A 16,522-nucleotide genomic window follows, 5' to 3' on the forward strand; every position below is an offset into this window, starting at 1 on the left:
GTTATAATAGTAATTCACCAGACTCCAAGTACCCTGCAGTCTTCTTAATTCCAACTTCTTAGAATCTCTCTCCTTACTCATCGTATTAGTTGCTTGTACTTCCCTGAGTTCTCTGACTCGGATTCTAAAGGTGCGTTTCGAGAAGCAACGTGGAAAATGGAATGGGGAATCCAAAGTTTGTTTCACATGAGCCCGACTACCCCCTACATTGTACGGGGAGATAATTTGGCTTAGGTCTCGTCTGTGCCATCTACCAACTGTGGAGCCTTAGATAAATCTGTTCATATTGCTGCACCTCAGCTGTCTCGGCTTTCCCATCTTCAAAATGGGATTAGGAGAATTTACACGTGGGGAATAGATGATGCAGGGCTCACTGGCAAGAAAAGAAGTGCCACACTTAGAGACGTCTAGAATTCCATAGGTCTCAGGAAATCCTCTGTAAAAGGTTCCACCCCAAACCTACTGACTCCGAGGAGCATGGGGCCCCAGGAATCTGTATTTTAATAGCTTCCCAGGTGATTCAGATGCCCAGTCAGGTTTGAGAACCAAGGACTCTTTGCAGTACTCCTGTTCTTTGATCCACTTCTCAACTTCCTTCTGGTCCCAGCGATTTCCAGTTCCTGCAACAAAAGGAGCCAAGGAAAGAGGGGAGAGAAAGCGCAGCCAAGACCCGCCGAGCCCGCCTAGTACCGGCCTCTCGCCAGCCTCCCCGCTCCGGCGCCAGCCGGTAGATTACATAACAGCCCCGCGGCGCGCTATCGCGATATTTCCACCGGCCCCGCCTACTTCCACGTCAGAGGGAACCGGGCGGAGCGGCCAACATGGCGGAACGCAGGCGACACAAGAAGCGGATTCAGGTAGCAAAGCCGAGCCCTGGGATAGGGGACTCTCGGAAGTGGAAGACGCAGGGAAAGCTCCCGGGAAGGGTGGGCGAAATCGAGGACGAGGTGGGGTGGGGTTCCCCCGCGAGGTCGCCGGTTGCGGGCTGAGTCGTTTTGAGGGGCCTGAGGAAGGGCGGTGTTGGCGACGGCGGAGACCGAGGCGGAGGTGCTGGGGCAGCGGCGGAAGGCGGGAGGCGCGGCCGCCAGCCCAGGGTGGCGGTGGCGGTGGCGGCGGCGGCGGCGGCGTTGTTGTTGCCGGCCTGGGCCTGTGCTGGGAGGTCCGCGTCCTCCGAGCGCAGACACCGACCCTCCCCGGGCTCCTCCCCTTCCTTCTCCACGCCATCCTTTCGCCTTAGCTGTCCCGAAATTAAGGCCGCGATAATTAGGGTAGAAGGAGGCGGAGGACTGACCTAAAGCTGCCCGTTCTTTGTGCGCAGATAGAAGGACCGTAGGAGGGGGCAGTGATCGGGGTTTGGTCAGCTGCCCCAGGGGCCCAGGCGGCGATCTGCGTATCCAGATGTTCGTTTGCGTGCAGCCTCCTTTCTCCTCACAGTTATTAACTTAAACGTCCAACTGAAGCTTTCCGGCTTTCTTTCAGCGACACAGTGTAAATAAACAAAACTCCCTTGGTACTGCAAAGAGCGGGTCCCGCCCAGAAACCTTTCACATGCCAGAGTGTCATCCTCATAACCTACATAGCATCCCTCCCTCATTCCACATGCATGTCATCTGTGTATTTCTTCCTTGCAGTTTCCCCCCTGTTGTTCTTGCTCTTTGCCGAGAGGATTAAATATGGGGAACATCTTAGACTCAGGATGTTTTGTTGTCTCCTTATTAGCTCCTGTGCCTAGAAACCTTCATATGTCGTCATAAATTGATGGCGTGTTGTAAACTGTTAATATACTAATCACAAATTGTTACACTCGTCATTGTCTTTTTGTTCCTTACTATTTCATTGCTTAGACGAATGTTTCTAATGTTTTTTTCCCCCATTTTTATCACTTAACTGACTTACACCACAGGTGATTTGAGCTATGCAAGTTAAAATTCTCCTGAAAACTTTGAAGTACTAGGAAAAAAAAGATGCCAGTGATCAGTAAATTTAGAATTTTAGAATTAGGCAGAAATAAGAAAGTAGTTTCAAAAAGAGTACAGAAGGGGACCAGAGACAATTGCCCCCCAAGTTCAGGCAGGTCATAAAACCAAGGCTTAAGGTTATTATGGAAGAAGTTTCTAATTATACTGTTTCTAGTCTTTCAAAATTTAGTGTTATTGGTCAGGTATGGATACAAAATATACTTTTATTAGAATTTGTATTGAAGTTATCAAATTAGGACTTACTGGACTTATATTTACACACATGGTATATTTTATGGCCTTAAATAAACATTGTTTTTACAGTTTCAACTGTTGTTTAATATTGTTGTAAAGGTGATCCTAATTCACTTTGAATACCTGCTCTATTTCAATTGTGATGTCATATTAAGCAGAAAGATAGATTTAAAAACCTGTATAGTAGTGGTAGTGACTGGGAGCTAAAACTTGTGCCTGTTTATACCCCAGTGTCAATAATTATTGGCCGTGTAACTTTGGTCAAGTTACTTAACTTTTTTCCTCTATTTCCAAATCCATAAGAAGGAATATTTACCTTAAAAAAATATCCTCATTGGGTTGTTGTGGAAAAAATAGGTGCGTGGGTGACTTGTTATTAAAGGTTATAAAAGCTATTGAAAGAGTGCTTAGCACATAACTCCTTTTTCCCCTTCCCCAGGGATGAAGGCTTTAGGATAATTTGTTTTGGTTTTTGTTAAGCACGCTGATATGCTGAAGAAAAATTAACAGTTATCTATTCAGTAAATAAACCTTTGAGTTGTGAGTTCCATAAAGAATGGCTATTTACTTACTGTTTAGTTGGGGATTAGATAAGTGTGTGAGGATCTGATTGTTAAAAATCAAGTTGGTATACTGCTAAGTGAAAATAAATAACATTTTTCACCTCCTCCAAGTTTTCTACATAGCTGTGCTATGTAAAATGTTGTGGAGATCTTGGGAGTGCTACCTGGAGTACTACTGTGCAGTGTCAACAGATTAATAAAAGTGTACAATACCTTATAAAACTCCTTGGTTTTTTTCCCTCCAGAGAATCAGAAACTCTATAATATTGGCATTACTTTAGACAAAAAGATCAAACGTAATGACCAAATTCAGAGTTGAAGTTACAGAAAAAATTCTATTGTGAGACTCTGGGCAAAAAGATCTGTAATATTAACTCAGTTTCCTGTTGCTACTTGATGTTTCATGTTTAGAAAAGATTTTTATGTTTAGTAGATTTACTGACCTTGAATTGTAATTTGTATATTGGGGGAAATGATTGATACAAACAAGTTCAGGGTTTTAAAAAGTAGTTAATTTGTATGCTTTTTCTTTTTTAAAAAATTTGTTTTATTTATTTTTGGCTGCATTGGGTCTTCGTTGCTGCATGCGCGCTTTCTGTAGCGGTGAGCGGGGGCTACTCTTCATTGTGGTGCGCGGGCTTCTCATTGTGGTGGCTTCTCGTTGCAGAGCATGGACTCTAGGTGTGCAGGCTTCAGTAGTTGTGGCTCACAGGCTCAGTAGTTGTGGCACGCGGACTTAGTTGCTCCGCGGCATGTGGGATCTTCCCGGCCCAGGGCTCGAACCCATGTCCCCTGCGTCGGCAGGCGGATTCTCAACCACTGCACCACCAGGGAAGCCCTGTATGCTTTTTCTAATGTAGCCTAATTTTAGATTCTGATATTCCATCAAAGTTGGAAGCAAGAAGACTATTTTGTCACATTTCCTTCTTGGACTCACTTTACTGGTCACTGAAAACCAAAAGTGAGCTGCGTGTTCACTGACGTTATATTGCAAAGTTTTCATGATTGAGATTCTCAAGTGAGAGTGATCTCAATTCAAATTAATAAAACATTTGAAAGTAAATAATTGTAAGTTTTCTAAGAAATGCAATTATGTAAGTTTTTAAGAACATTAAAATCAGTGCTTATAGGTTAACATTAAAATCAGTGCTGCTTACTAGAAGGTTGAGAATCCTAGTACCATGAAATTTTAGAGTTGAAAAAACGATTTTCAAGCAGTAGGGGTTTTTGGAATCTTTTTGCACAAATGCAGCTCTTATGTAAAAGCAGAGGGGTGGGCCCAAAGCCCTATCACCTCAGTACCCCACTACTTCACTACCATTATCCCTCATCCTTAAGCTACTTTTAGGACCTAGATCTAAAAGCATTACTAGGTATAAAACATATTGATCTAAACCGTTAACATCATTTTACAGATACACTGAGGTTCAGTGAGGATATGTGGCTTGACCCAGGGTCACTCATCAAGATAGTAAAACCAGATTTAGACCAAGTCTTCTAATTCCAGTTGAATGTTCATTCCACTGCACCATTGATAAAATAAAAAATAAATTGTTTTGACATACTTTAATCTTGCAATCTTTATATTAAATTGTACAACAAAGACTTAATGAGACTTGTCCCTGCTAAAGAGGCTCATCCCATTTAGTGTTCTGCTTATGTGTAAAGTTTCTAGTTGAGTTTTGGGACATTGAAATGGCTTATTCATTCCTAGAAATTTTATAATACCTGCATCTCAGTTAACTTTGTTGCACCCATCTGTCTCCCTGTCAGTAAAACCCTGACATATCACGAACCAATATGCTAAATTTCAGAAAAGGCCAAGTTTAGGATTATGCGCTCTGACTCTGGGACTATCTGAAGAAAAGAGATGGAACCCAGGAAGCCAGTCCTAAGTGGAAAAACTCCCCCCAGAGGCTTAATGAAGGGCTTACAATGGCAGGGGCTGGGGGATGTTGGAAGGGCACTGCCAAAGTCAAGATACAGAGACTCTTGTAAAGCTCTGTTAGTAACATACTGTGTGACTTTAAGCAAAGGATTTATCTAAGATCTCCTCCAGCTTTCAGATTTTAACCTGTTAACCTATTTACATTTTCACGAATATTTTATACTGTTTGTATAAAGATACAAATTGACAGTTGGTGAACTAATCTTTTTCTTTTGCTCAGTTCATTCAACAAGCTTATTTATTACCTAAGCTTATTTCTATTGAATATAACAATTTTTAAAAATTCTAGTCGTTTTGGGGGTGGGAGGATGGGGAAAACAAATGCTAAGTCAAAAATTCTGTGAGATTGAAGTCCATGGCTTACTGACTCTTGATCTAATATTTTTTTTCTCAAAAAGATTATCTTAAGTACCAAAAATAATATATAGTTAGAAATGGTAACCCCAGTTTCATTGTAGTATTTGAGTGTTGAAGTATTCTAAAATAAAAATATTTGTTAAGTAATTTAAAAAGAATGTTCTACCCAAACTTTCAATTTTTGTAATTTTGGATTAAGGGTTGCAACACCCGGCATCTTGGTGTTTGGGTTGGCAGTCCAGCCTCAAAACGTACTGGTTCTTTGCTTCCTCATTCTAAGACATTTGAGCTCATTCACTGAGCTACAAAGTTCTCTTCATTCAAGGCTCGATGAGCTGGTTTCTCTTGGTTAGTGGGTGATGTTATTCGCAAAAGGCCTTCACTTTTTGTCAGAGGGTTTCTAGAAAAGTTAGGAAAATATTCTGAATATTTCTTCACATCAAAAGGGAACAAAGAGGGGAAGTACTTTAGTCTAATGTATAAACAGGAAGAGGATAAGACTGTTTTAGCCTGCAGCAGGGGAGCAGTGAGAATGAAGATTCCATGGCAGGCTCTTCTATATTACTAGCTTCCCAAGGTCATATTCTCTTGGTGCTCTTCTGTAGCAGTCTTTCTTTCTGACTTTAAAGCCCCAGCAGATGGCACAAATTCTATACTGTTAGAGACAGTCTACAGTATGTATAACTTATATGTGGTATAATGAATATTTCATAATATTTCACAGAGGATAATAGAAACTTTTTAAGGATTTGAACTTGAAGGAGGAGCAAGGAAGGAATCAGTTCTGTTGTACCAATATGTTGATAGAATTCACTACTTTTCTAGTCAGATGTTTAAGGGAAGTTAACTGATACTTTAAGAAAGTATCAATGAATAAGTAACTGTGTCTGGTTGGGAGAGATTATCCAAGTCCATGTTTTCTGGGTCTGTTCACTTCATTCTTGCTTTGTAGTGCCTTTACCAAGGAGGGGGAAGGGAATGCAAAGAGAATACTTGAGTCTGTTTTTGCAGTTGTGGAAAAGAGTTTGGTGAACTTGAAGTTAATTGTTAAAATGAGGTTTTAAAATGTGGATTCATGTATTATCAGATTCCCTATTATATAATAATAGAACGGACTTTTCAGTTTCTTGGGTATTCTAATAGATTTTACGTCTGATGCCTCTTATCAACAATCAGTAGATTAGTACCTGTATGCCTGTGTTCAGTAAATGGTTTGAGTGTTAGTATGAGTGTAGACTTGTCATGCCTAAAGTTGATGTGATTGTTTTTCCCCCAGAATCACCTTCCTCCCAAATTTCTGTTAATTGAAAAACTGTCCTTTCAGTTGATCAAATTAGAAGTCTGACATCTTTTACTAAGCCATTTCATTCATCTTTTATCATTGAGTCCTATCTGTTGTACATTTGAAATGTTTCAAATGTCAAAATCCTTCCCATTCCTAGTCTAGTATCACATCACATCTTACTTGAATACTAAGTAGTTTTCCTGCCTTGTGCTTTTTTCCCCCAGTTCATTCTACATACAGGCTCCAAAATAGTGTCTAAGTCATTTTTTTTTTCTCATTTTGTCCTTCTATTCAAAACCTAGTTTCTGTGACTTAAGGAGTAAATTTGAAATTTCTTAGACTGCCTTGAATACTGTTTAGCCCTATTATACATACTTAACCTCACAATTCTTCCTAACTTGTCTCTACTAGAGCCAAATTTTATGCTCATTTTTAGCCACAGTATGTTTATGCTATTCATTCAGCTTATCCCAAATTTGTTCATCTTTCAAAATCCAGGTCCCTCTTCCAAGAGGTCTTTCATAGCTATTCTCATCCACATTGATAATCTCACTCCTTTTGTACTCCTAAAATATTTTTTCTACCACTCATTTTGGAAAATAACAGTAGTTGTTTTGTAAGGTTGTAACAAAGTGGAGGTATCATGCCTTAACAAATTTTTGGTATTAACAGTAGCACCCAGAGTTATTATAGGGTAAACACTCAGTAAGTATGCATTTGAACAATTTATGTTTATTGAGACTTCTCCCCCACATACCATTTTTAATCAAGCATATCCCAGTAACAAGTTATCAGTTAATTGGATAAATCTTTAAATTGGCAACAGTTGTATCAACTGAGGGAAAAATTGAACATATATGGGTGTGATTATAAAATAGAATTGGTTTCTATAAAGCCAATTATAGTATCTCATTATTTCCAACTATTTATATAGTATTACTTTTTAGGCTGTATGTGACTATATAGGATATTATTTACTAATAGATGAGCCTCCTAGAAGTGCAGTGCGTTACACAGACATAATTAAATGCTATCGTTTAACATATACTAACATATATGTTAATAATTTTAGTGTGATTTCAAAAACCGAAATATAGAATTTTTAGTTTGTCAGAAACTGTATTTTGTGACTAGGACCCAGATTAAATAATTATGAACATTGTAGATGTTACTGAACTTGGAGTGTTAAATTTTGAATTTACAGTTTTTTGAGATTCTATTTTTTTGTGATATGTGTTTTTATATATAAAACTAAAGGTCTTTTAATCACATAAATATTTGGTTTTTACTATAGCTTTCATTTGGATTGAATGGTTTGGGCTTTTTTTTTTCTTTTAAAAAATTTTTATTGTATATTGGAGTATAGTTGATATACAGTGTTGTGCAGGCTTTTAATTTTTACTGTCACAAATAGTAACCCACAAGTGGGGTAATACGAGAGTATAAGAATCATGCATTGTTAATTGGCTGTTGGAAGTAGAGGAGTTGGGAAGTGCAAAGAAGGAAATACGAGAAGTAGCTGCCAGGTGATCCAGCAACCACGGCACAGATTTTCGCTTCATCTCACAAATTAATCCTCTTCAGGATAAAATTAAAGCTGAAACTTTTATTTGTTAGTTGTTCCTTATTTTCAACAAACATAACTGAATGCAAACTAACTTGAAATCTGTGGGAAAACTGATGTAAAGATAGATGATTTAGAGAGTTTATTTTTCCTGTTTTGTGTTATTAGAATGTCTTGCCTAAAACATAACTGTCTTCAGCATTAATTTTTCTCGGCATACTAGATTCTTGGCAGATAATTCTTTACTATTATTTGGCACTTTATTCATCTTAAGAAATAGCCTTTCCTGAAATCATTCACATTTAAATTGTATATTGCTAGAAATATTGCTTGAGTGCTCTGTGTACTGTGCTTAAACATATAATTAAAGATAGTACTTTTATTATGATAGCTTACAGCAATAAGACAACTAAAAGTATATATATAAAAGATATATGCAAACATAGACTGACCTAATTTTCTTCCGTATATGAGTGGGGAGAATAAGTAGACAGGAACATAAGTTCAGAATGTAAGGAAATAAAAGCAAGATGGGGAATGATAAACAATGAAGCTGGTAGAAAGTTTGGAGGAGGGAATGGAAAAAAGAAAACAGGGAAGGATTAAAGCAGCCTTTCCAAAACTCTTTGTGCCCTTCCATTAATCAGTTCTTAAATGAGATTGTAATTTATTTGTCTGTTGCATTTTTTTTTTTTTTTTTCTGTACGTGGGCCTGTCACTGTTGTGGCCTCTCCCGTTGCGGAGCACAGGCTCTGGACACGCAGGCTCGGCGGCCATGGCTCACGAGCCTAGCCGCTCCGCGGTATGTGGGATCTTCCCGGACCGGGGCACGAACCCGTGTCCCCTGCATCGGCAGGTGGACTCTCAACCACTGCGCCACCTGGGAAGCCCTGCATCTTTATTTTTGCTTTACCCCGTTCAGAAAGAAAAGAAGAAAGGCAAGGTGAGAAAAGATTCCCTGACAGTATCTAGAATCTGTAACCACAGGGGAAAGGGAAGAGAATACAAATCTTCAGCATCTCTGATAGTAGTTTGTATCTGAGACCACACTGGGACAGCTGTCTTTGGTTAATTTGAGAACTCCTCCTGCAATCTGTTGTCCGTTGTTCAAGGTACATGGCTTTGGCTGTTATTTAACATTTATTTATGGCACCTGTTTCTACTTACTTTGACATTTGGGCACTCACTATTGACAACCTCTTAATATTTTGAATTATTGCATTACGGCTTTTAAAAAGAGACCAGGCAAGAGTGAAGGTGAACTGGTACAAAATGATTACCATACTGGAAAAACAGCTCAAAATAAATGCCTTGTAGCTGAGGCCAAGAGGCAGACAGGTTTGGGCCCTATCAACTTGTATTTGAAAAACGTGATTTTAAAAATCTCCATTCCAGGGGCTTCCCTGGTGGCGCAGTGGTTGAGAGTCCGCCTGCCAATGCAGGGGACATGGGTTCTGCCCCTGTCCGGGAGGATCCCACATGCCGCGGAGCGGCTAGGCCCGTGAGCCATGGCCGCTGAGCCTGCGCGTCCAAAGCCTGTGCTCCGTAACGGGAGAGGCCACCACAGTGAGAGGCCCACGTACCGCAAAAAAAATCTCCATTCTGTCTTCTGTATACATTACCAGGTCTGCTCCAGAAAAAGCTTGAAAGAAAGGCCTGTACTGAACTTAAAAAGATTTTTGGAAGAGATCTGTAAATTATTCTTCAGTATATCAATGTCATAAGTAAATGATTACATTAAATTAATATTCTTACTTTGCAGGAAGTTGGTGAACCATCTAAAGAAGAGAAGGCTGTAGCCAAGTTTCTTCGATTTAACTGTCCAACAAAGTCCACCAATATGATGGGTCACCGGGTTGATTATTTTATTGGTAGGATTACATCAATAAAATTATATTTGTGTGCATATCTTATGAAGATACCTAATTTGGAGATAGGTAGATATTTTAAAAATGCTCTCCAAGCATGATTGGTGAAGCTAGATGATGAGCATATGACAATTGATTATCCTGTTCTTTCATTTCATGATTGAAAATGTAAATAAAAATAAAAGAAAGTGCTTTTTAATAACGTTTCTTGGAAATTTTTAAAATTGGATTTATTTTCAGTACTAACACTAACTTCTATTCAGATAGTACATGTACTTAACGATACTCTTTTTGTAAAACTCTGGCATAGAATTCAGTGTGAAACAAGTGTGTCAGAACCAACTTAGGAGTGTTTGTTATTCATATAATCTAAACAACTTCATAATAAGCTAATATTATCTGTAATATTGTCCCATAGCTTATAAATCAATAGTTGTTGAGTTTGTCTGATCAATTAAGGTTGAATTACCTATTATTGGGAAGAAATTTATTTATCATCTCTTCAGTGTTATGATTAATGATTTTGATAGTCCTTAAAAGTTTATAAAAATAGATATGCTGGTTTTTTCACATCTCATATATTTAGCTTCTTCCAATGACAGTAGATTGTTTCAGAGCTTATTCCTCAGTGGGTTACAGTAAAGCTTGGTGACAGAATTTCTGTTACTGTGGTAGAGGAAGATTTTTGGTTTGTTTATCCCATATTATGATTATTTGATAAGAGTGTTATTTACATTTATTTTGAATTTTTTAAAGAACATTTTCTCATTAATTTATCTTTAGTTAGTATTTTTGAATGTCATTTATTTCAGAGCATTACTTTAAGAAAGGTGCTTAATCAGTATGTTTCACAAATTGAGATTTTGAGGAACTATTTGTCATCATTATGTCAGACTTAAATTTTCTGTTGAACTTGGTTTTATTTTCGGATGCCAGAATGTTGAAATTTGCCTTATAGAATATTGTTTAGATAGGCACAAATCCTGCTGTATACTAAATTTAAAATAATAAATTTCTTCTTTAGCTTCAAAAGCAGTGGATTGCCTTTTGGATTCAAAGTGGGCGAAGGCCAAGAAAGGAGAGGAAGCTTTATTTACAACGAGGGAGTCTGTGGTTGACTACTGCAACAGGTAGTTTTTATTTCTTAGTGAAGGATAATATAAATAGTAATTTAAAAATATTCTCCATGGTCCTGAAGCTCCTTCCCTATTTCATCATTAAGTATAGTGCTATTACAGCATAGCTCAAGTATAGCTTTTACATGTAACCTGGATTTCTTCAGTACTTCTGGAAATGAATTTATTTGGTGTTAGGCTATCATATTTTTATAACTTTTATTTGTGTTCTGTTACATTTGTACATTTGCCAGGCTGACTGAACTGAAGGATCAGCAATAAAAATCATATACCAGTGCCTGTCGTGAACAAAAAAGTTCTTTCTTTTCTAGAGCAAAAGTTGGGGAATCTTTTCCAAAACTTTGTCAGAGATTCCTAATAGACCTGTTGTCCCTGTTTTGTTTTGTTTTTTCAGCGCCTACTGAGCCATTAGCCAGATACCCTTCCCTATTTTGTTTGTGATTACTAATATATTCCTTGTGAAATCAAGGCAGCTGAAACATCTGTCTTTTCTTCATTCCAAGATGAAGTATAGACAGTTCAGTAACATATCCATGTTTTTTATAGTAAGTACTTCTCCTTTGGGAAAAACTTTTCATGGTGAATGGTGTACAAAAATCACTTTTCTGGGGAATTCCCTGGTGGTCCAGTGGTTAGGACTTCTCGCTTCCACTGCAGGGAGCACAGGTTCAATCCTTGGTTAGGGAACTAAGATCCCACATGCTGCATGGCGCAGCCCAAAAAAAATCACTTTTCTCTTGGAAAGAAGTATGCTGGGGTTTTTTTTTGTTTTTCCAATTTTTCCCTTGGTTTATTTACTACTTAAACATATTTATTAAGATGTTAGTATATCAAATTTTGTTTTTGTGACACTAAATTTTGTAATTGGTGGGAATTTGACATTTTAGATTATTTTATATGCTTAGCAGGGAGATACACATAGCATTTACTAATATATTGCTTAATGGCATTTAAAGTATCAGCCACATGAGACCCCTCTTAAAAACCACTATTTTACAACCTGGTTTCTAAAACTGTAAAGTTGAAGAATTATTAACTATTTCTTAAAATTCTTAGCTGCCGGGGACTTGCCTGGCAGTCCAGTGGTTAAGACTCCACACTTGCACTGCCACGGTCCCAGGTTTGATCCCTGGTCGGGGAATTAAGATCCCACAAGCCACATTGCACAGCCAAAAAAAAAAATTCTTAGCTGCCAAAATCTAGAGTCACTAATGGACCTTTCAGAAACAATGGAAATTTCATTGTCGGGGCAGGGATTAGCTAACAGTGGTGTAGTCGGTATTTTCCTTTACAGCCATCTGTGTATTAGAACTCCAAAGTGCAAATTTCCCTGCCTGCCTCAAAACAGACTTATTTTTTATATATATAGTGTAAAAATTAAAAGATGCTATAAATGCAGAAACAGAGAAGTTAAATCACTTACCCAAGGTCACACAGCTAGTAAGTGGCTGAGCCAGAATTCTAAATCCAACAATCTGACTTCATAGTCCATGCTCTTAACCACTGCACTATACTATCTCCTCCAAAATGATGATGGATTTAATGAAGCAAAAATTAAAATGAAGGATTAACCTGTCAGTACTATTTGAATATTAAATCTGAGCCCAAATCTCTGAGGAGAGCAGCCTCAGAGGAGAGCAGCCAGTATTAATACTCCTTTTAGGAGACTTGATAACTTCGTTATATGAAAAGCAAAAAAAACCTTAGTACAGAGATTGTCCTAGCAATACACTCACTTTTTGTTGTATATGTTATTCCCATTCATATCAAGCTTTTTGTGTCCTTTTTGCACTAAGAGAGAGAAGCATAACTACCTAAAGTTTTCAAAGCCACTTCTAATAATAACCATGGTGACCTCATGATGGCCAGCCCTCATGGGTTCCTGCCTGACTACAGGCAAAACCACAAAGGGACACTTGTCCTGTCTCATTTTCTGAAGTCTTGAGGGAGTCTAAGGAAAAACAAAGGAAAACAGGAAACTGTAGGATGTGCCTCTTTATGGCCTATTTCAAGTACAGACTCTTCAACCTTTTAGCTAGCATCATCCTAACCCTCCTAGTGACTTTGCATCTCCAACCCCCCAGTCCAGTAGTGTCCGTCTCACTGTCATTCATATACCATACTCATTCTCTCTTCTGGTCTTTCTTTGATAATAACCTGGCTATTTTCCGCAAACAGTTCTTCCTCTATCCTGCCTGCCTCTCAATATAAATATCTCTCAAATTCCATCTCTACCATCTAGTATTCCCCAGATCCTCTAGCCCACATTAAACTAATGTTCTACAACATTTATAAAGGTAATAGCATACAGTTTAGTCCTTAACTATTTAAATAGAATTGTTGCATGTGTGTTAGTTTTTCTAAATTTCTTGCCTGCTAAATCTGAAGGCAATTGGAGGACTGTTTTATACTTTATTGTAACTCCACAGCAATTAGCACAATGTGGGCATTCACCATTGTCAGATAAGTGAAGGTCCTAAACATATGTCTGGCATTTAATAAACATTTATTAAACCTGGTAAAAAAATTAAGAGGTGAAGAAGAATAATAAGCAATTTAATAACTTTTTACAAGCTGCTTTTAATCCATTCATTTATTCTAGAAATACTTATCAAATATCTATTATAGGCCAGGCCTCAGGAATACAGAGATAATTGTGACTTGGTTTCTGCCTCCAAAGCACATATTTTCATCTGTTAGAGAAGATTTGTGACTAATTACAATACAGTGTGTTCTGTAAGAAAGACAGAAATGGGGAAACTTCAAGAATGGCCTCTCAGGGAATACGTTTTAATCAAATTTTGAAACAGAAATAGGTGATTACCCAGCAAACAATAGGAGAGTGGACATTTGATCCTGGCAGAGGGCACAGAACATACTGAGATAGGAAAGTATGAGTAGTCTGTGAAAATGTCAGAGTTTATGTAGATGATCTGTACTGTACAGTGTGTTTAAAGCTAAATAAATGGAGGCACTGATTTTATTACAATAGTAAATGTCATCTCATTTTTTGAGGCATAGAGTGAATTGAAGTAGGCATTCTCTAAGGAACTATCAAGGAATAAGTGAATGATTCTACTTATTAATGAATGGAATGAGGGTATAATGTAACTATTTATAAAACCAAATGTGTTTGTGTTTTCCATAACTATCAATATTAAATGAAATTCAAGATTTTGCTACAGCAGTAGTAATGGGCTAACATTGAGAACATGCATGCCAGGCACCACACTAAACAATCTACATGCTTCTCATTTATACCCCATTTTAGAAATACACTAAAATTAAGTAACTTACCCAATACTACATAGCTCGTTATGTGGTAGAGGTGATATCTGAACCCATCTACTTGAATGTGAACTTCTCAAGACCAATTTGATTGGTTAATAGTCTTCTTTTCTCTCAAGGGGTTGGGGCAGCTGTACAGGAGGAGTAACAGAAGCAGGTGTTCCTGCTGATTCTGTGCTCTTCTGTATCTGCTTGTCAAGGGAAGGATTTTTTTTTTCTCCTAAAGTTCTATGGTTTATATTTTTTAATTGTTTATTTCTTTATTAAGAACATTTTTTTTCACTAAAGTAAATTTGAGAAAATTTTGAAAATGATACAGAAGAAAATCCAAATTACCAATAATGTTGCTTCATGGATAATTATATTACCATTTGAGACTATATACTCAAGTATCTGTGTTTGTCTGCACATGTACTCTTACTATATGGAGAGCTATAATATGAACTGTAGTATGAAATGCTGGTTTTCAATTAACATACAATGAATAAGATGTATTTTTGTTTTCATATTAACACATTATTGACTGGGGTGGGGGGTTTTGCAGAAACTAATGCTGTGGTGTTAGTACATCTGCGGTCAGTAATGTGTGAAGTTGTAATGAATGATCCTGATAGAAAATCTGGAAATCATCTAAGTGCAAAAATAGAGATTAGAATATTTTCATTATAAATTTTTGTAAGAAGTTCTGAAGTAGTAAAAATTAAAGATCCCCCTTCATATTCAAATACCCACCACTACTCTTTAAGTCTCACTTTCTACTCATAAGTAGTTAATTATTAAGGGTCTCATTTCAGATTTTTGCTTGTTTATGTATATATGTATATGTGTAGCAGATATTAATGATGGATTCTTTGGGGGCATTTCAGACAGTGGCATAATTATATATGCCATATAGATCTTCTGAACAAGTAAAAGTCCAAATGAGGAGACCTAGAAGTTAGCTTTGTGGAGATGTTCATGGGGTGGACCTAACTGAGCAGCAGAAAGAAGCCCAGCCAAGCAGGTCAAAACACAGGTGGGCACAAGATAATGATCAGAAATAAGTTGTCTTTAGGCAAGAAGGAGGCATCTAGTTAGCAAGTGGTATGATGTGCTGGAGTAGGCACCAGTGAAGGTACTGAATAGAAAGGTGGATAGTTACCATTAACAGGCACAGATGGTGGCAGTGGGACCTAGCTTCTAGTTGTGTTTTGGTAGTTGTACTTTATCAAGGCAGGAATAAAGAAATCAGGAACTCTGAAACTGGAACATAAGATTTGAAAAGATGGCTTTTAGATGACAAAGGTAAGGTTAAACCAGTTTCTTGAGTAGGATTAGAAAAGATTGAGGCAGCCAAGGTTGACTTAATTTGGGGTCAGCTGAGCTTCTAAATTCATCAGATAAAGAAGTGAATAAAGCAAGGATCTTACTCTTAAGAAGTTTACAGTCTAGTGAAGGCAGACAAGCATGTTATAAATTGTATATTAAACTAAAAGAATAAATGCTGTGGATAGGATAACAGGAAACAGGAGGAAGGATGGGGGATAGATTTATAATTTTAAACAGGGTAGGCTTAGTAGAGAGGGTAACATTTGAGGGAAGACTTGAAAGAAGTGAGGAAGTAGACCAAAAGGACATGCTTATTTGGGAGAAGAGCATTCTAGATAAAGGGAATAGCCAGTGGAAATGCCCTGAAGTAGGAATATTAAAAAAAAAAACAACAACAAAATAACCCCTGCTAAATAGAAGAAAGATCAGTTTATTGAGAGAAATTAGTGAAGCAAGGAACACATGGTGTTGTTCTGCTACATATATTGTACAGTTTTCAACTTGATACTGTGTTGTTTTCAGAGTCCAGAAATCTCACCTTAGCATATTTAATTATTCCTTAGTTAACTGGAGATATTTAATTATAGTGACAGGCTGAATAGTGAAGTACATGGAGGGAAGAAAAATACATCAAGAAGGACAGGTGAAGACACGATTTGGATCAGTCAGATCATGGGCACATTTTTTTTTTTTTTTTTTTTTTGTGGTACGCGGGCCTCTCACTGCTGTGGCCTCTTCGTTGCGGAGCACAGGCTCCGGACGCGCAGGCTCAGCGGCCATGGCTCATGGGCCCAGCCGCTCCGCGGCATGTGGAATCTTCCCAGACCGGGGCACGAACACGCGTCCCCTGCATCGGCAGGCGGACTCTCACCCACTGCGCCACCAGGGAAGCCTGGGCACATTTTTAATCTGCTAACATTTCTTAAACTGTTACATTTATTTTCCCCGTATATTTATATACCACTTATGTCTGCTCTTGAATTTGAGACTTA

At 37.9% G+C, this 16,522-nt stretch overlaps 1 protein-coding gene across 3 annotated transcripts in view; it reads left to right on the plus strand.

Moving 5' to 3' along the window:
* The first annotated feature begins 553 nt into the window (after positions 1 to 553).
* The window catches only part of SEC62 (SEC62 homolog, preprotein translocation factor), a 29,506-nt gene continuing 13,537 nt past the window's right edge, over positions 554 to 16,522 (plus strand). The window contains exons 1-3 of one of the 3 annotated variants that reach the window (XM_049709796.1): positions 554 to 857; positions 9,693 to 9,801; positions 10,823 to 10,928. In XM_049709796.1, the coding sequence (XP_049565753.1) occupies positions 822 to 857; positions 9,693 to 9,801; positions 10,823 to 10,928 (251 nt within the window). In that variant the 5' untranslated portion in view covers positions 554 to 821. The remainder of the gene's footprint in view (positions 858 to 9,692; positions 9,802 to 10,822; positions 10,929 to 16,522) is intronic. The other 2 variants (XM_033429558.2, XR_004483642.2) reach the window with 2 other exon arrangements.

The sequence above is a fragment of the Orcinus orca genome, chromosome 5, assembly GCF_937001465.1.
Source record: "Orcinus orca chromosome 5, mOrcOrc1.1, whole genome shotgun sequence".
Classification (NCBI taxonomy): Eukaryota; Metazoa; Chordata; class Mammalia; order Artiodactyla; family Delphinidae; genus Orcinus; species Orcinus orca.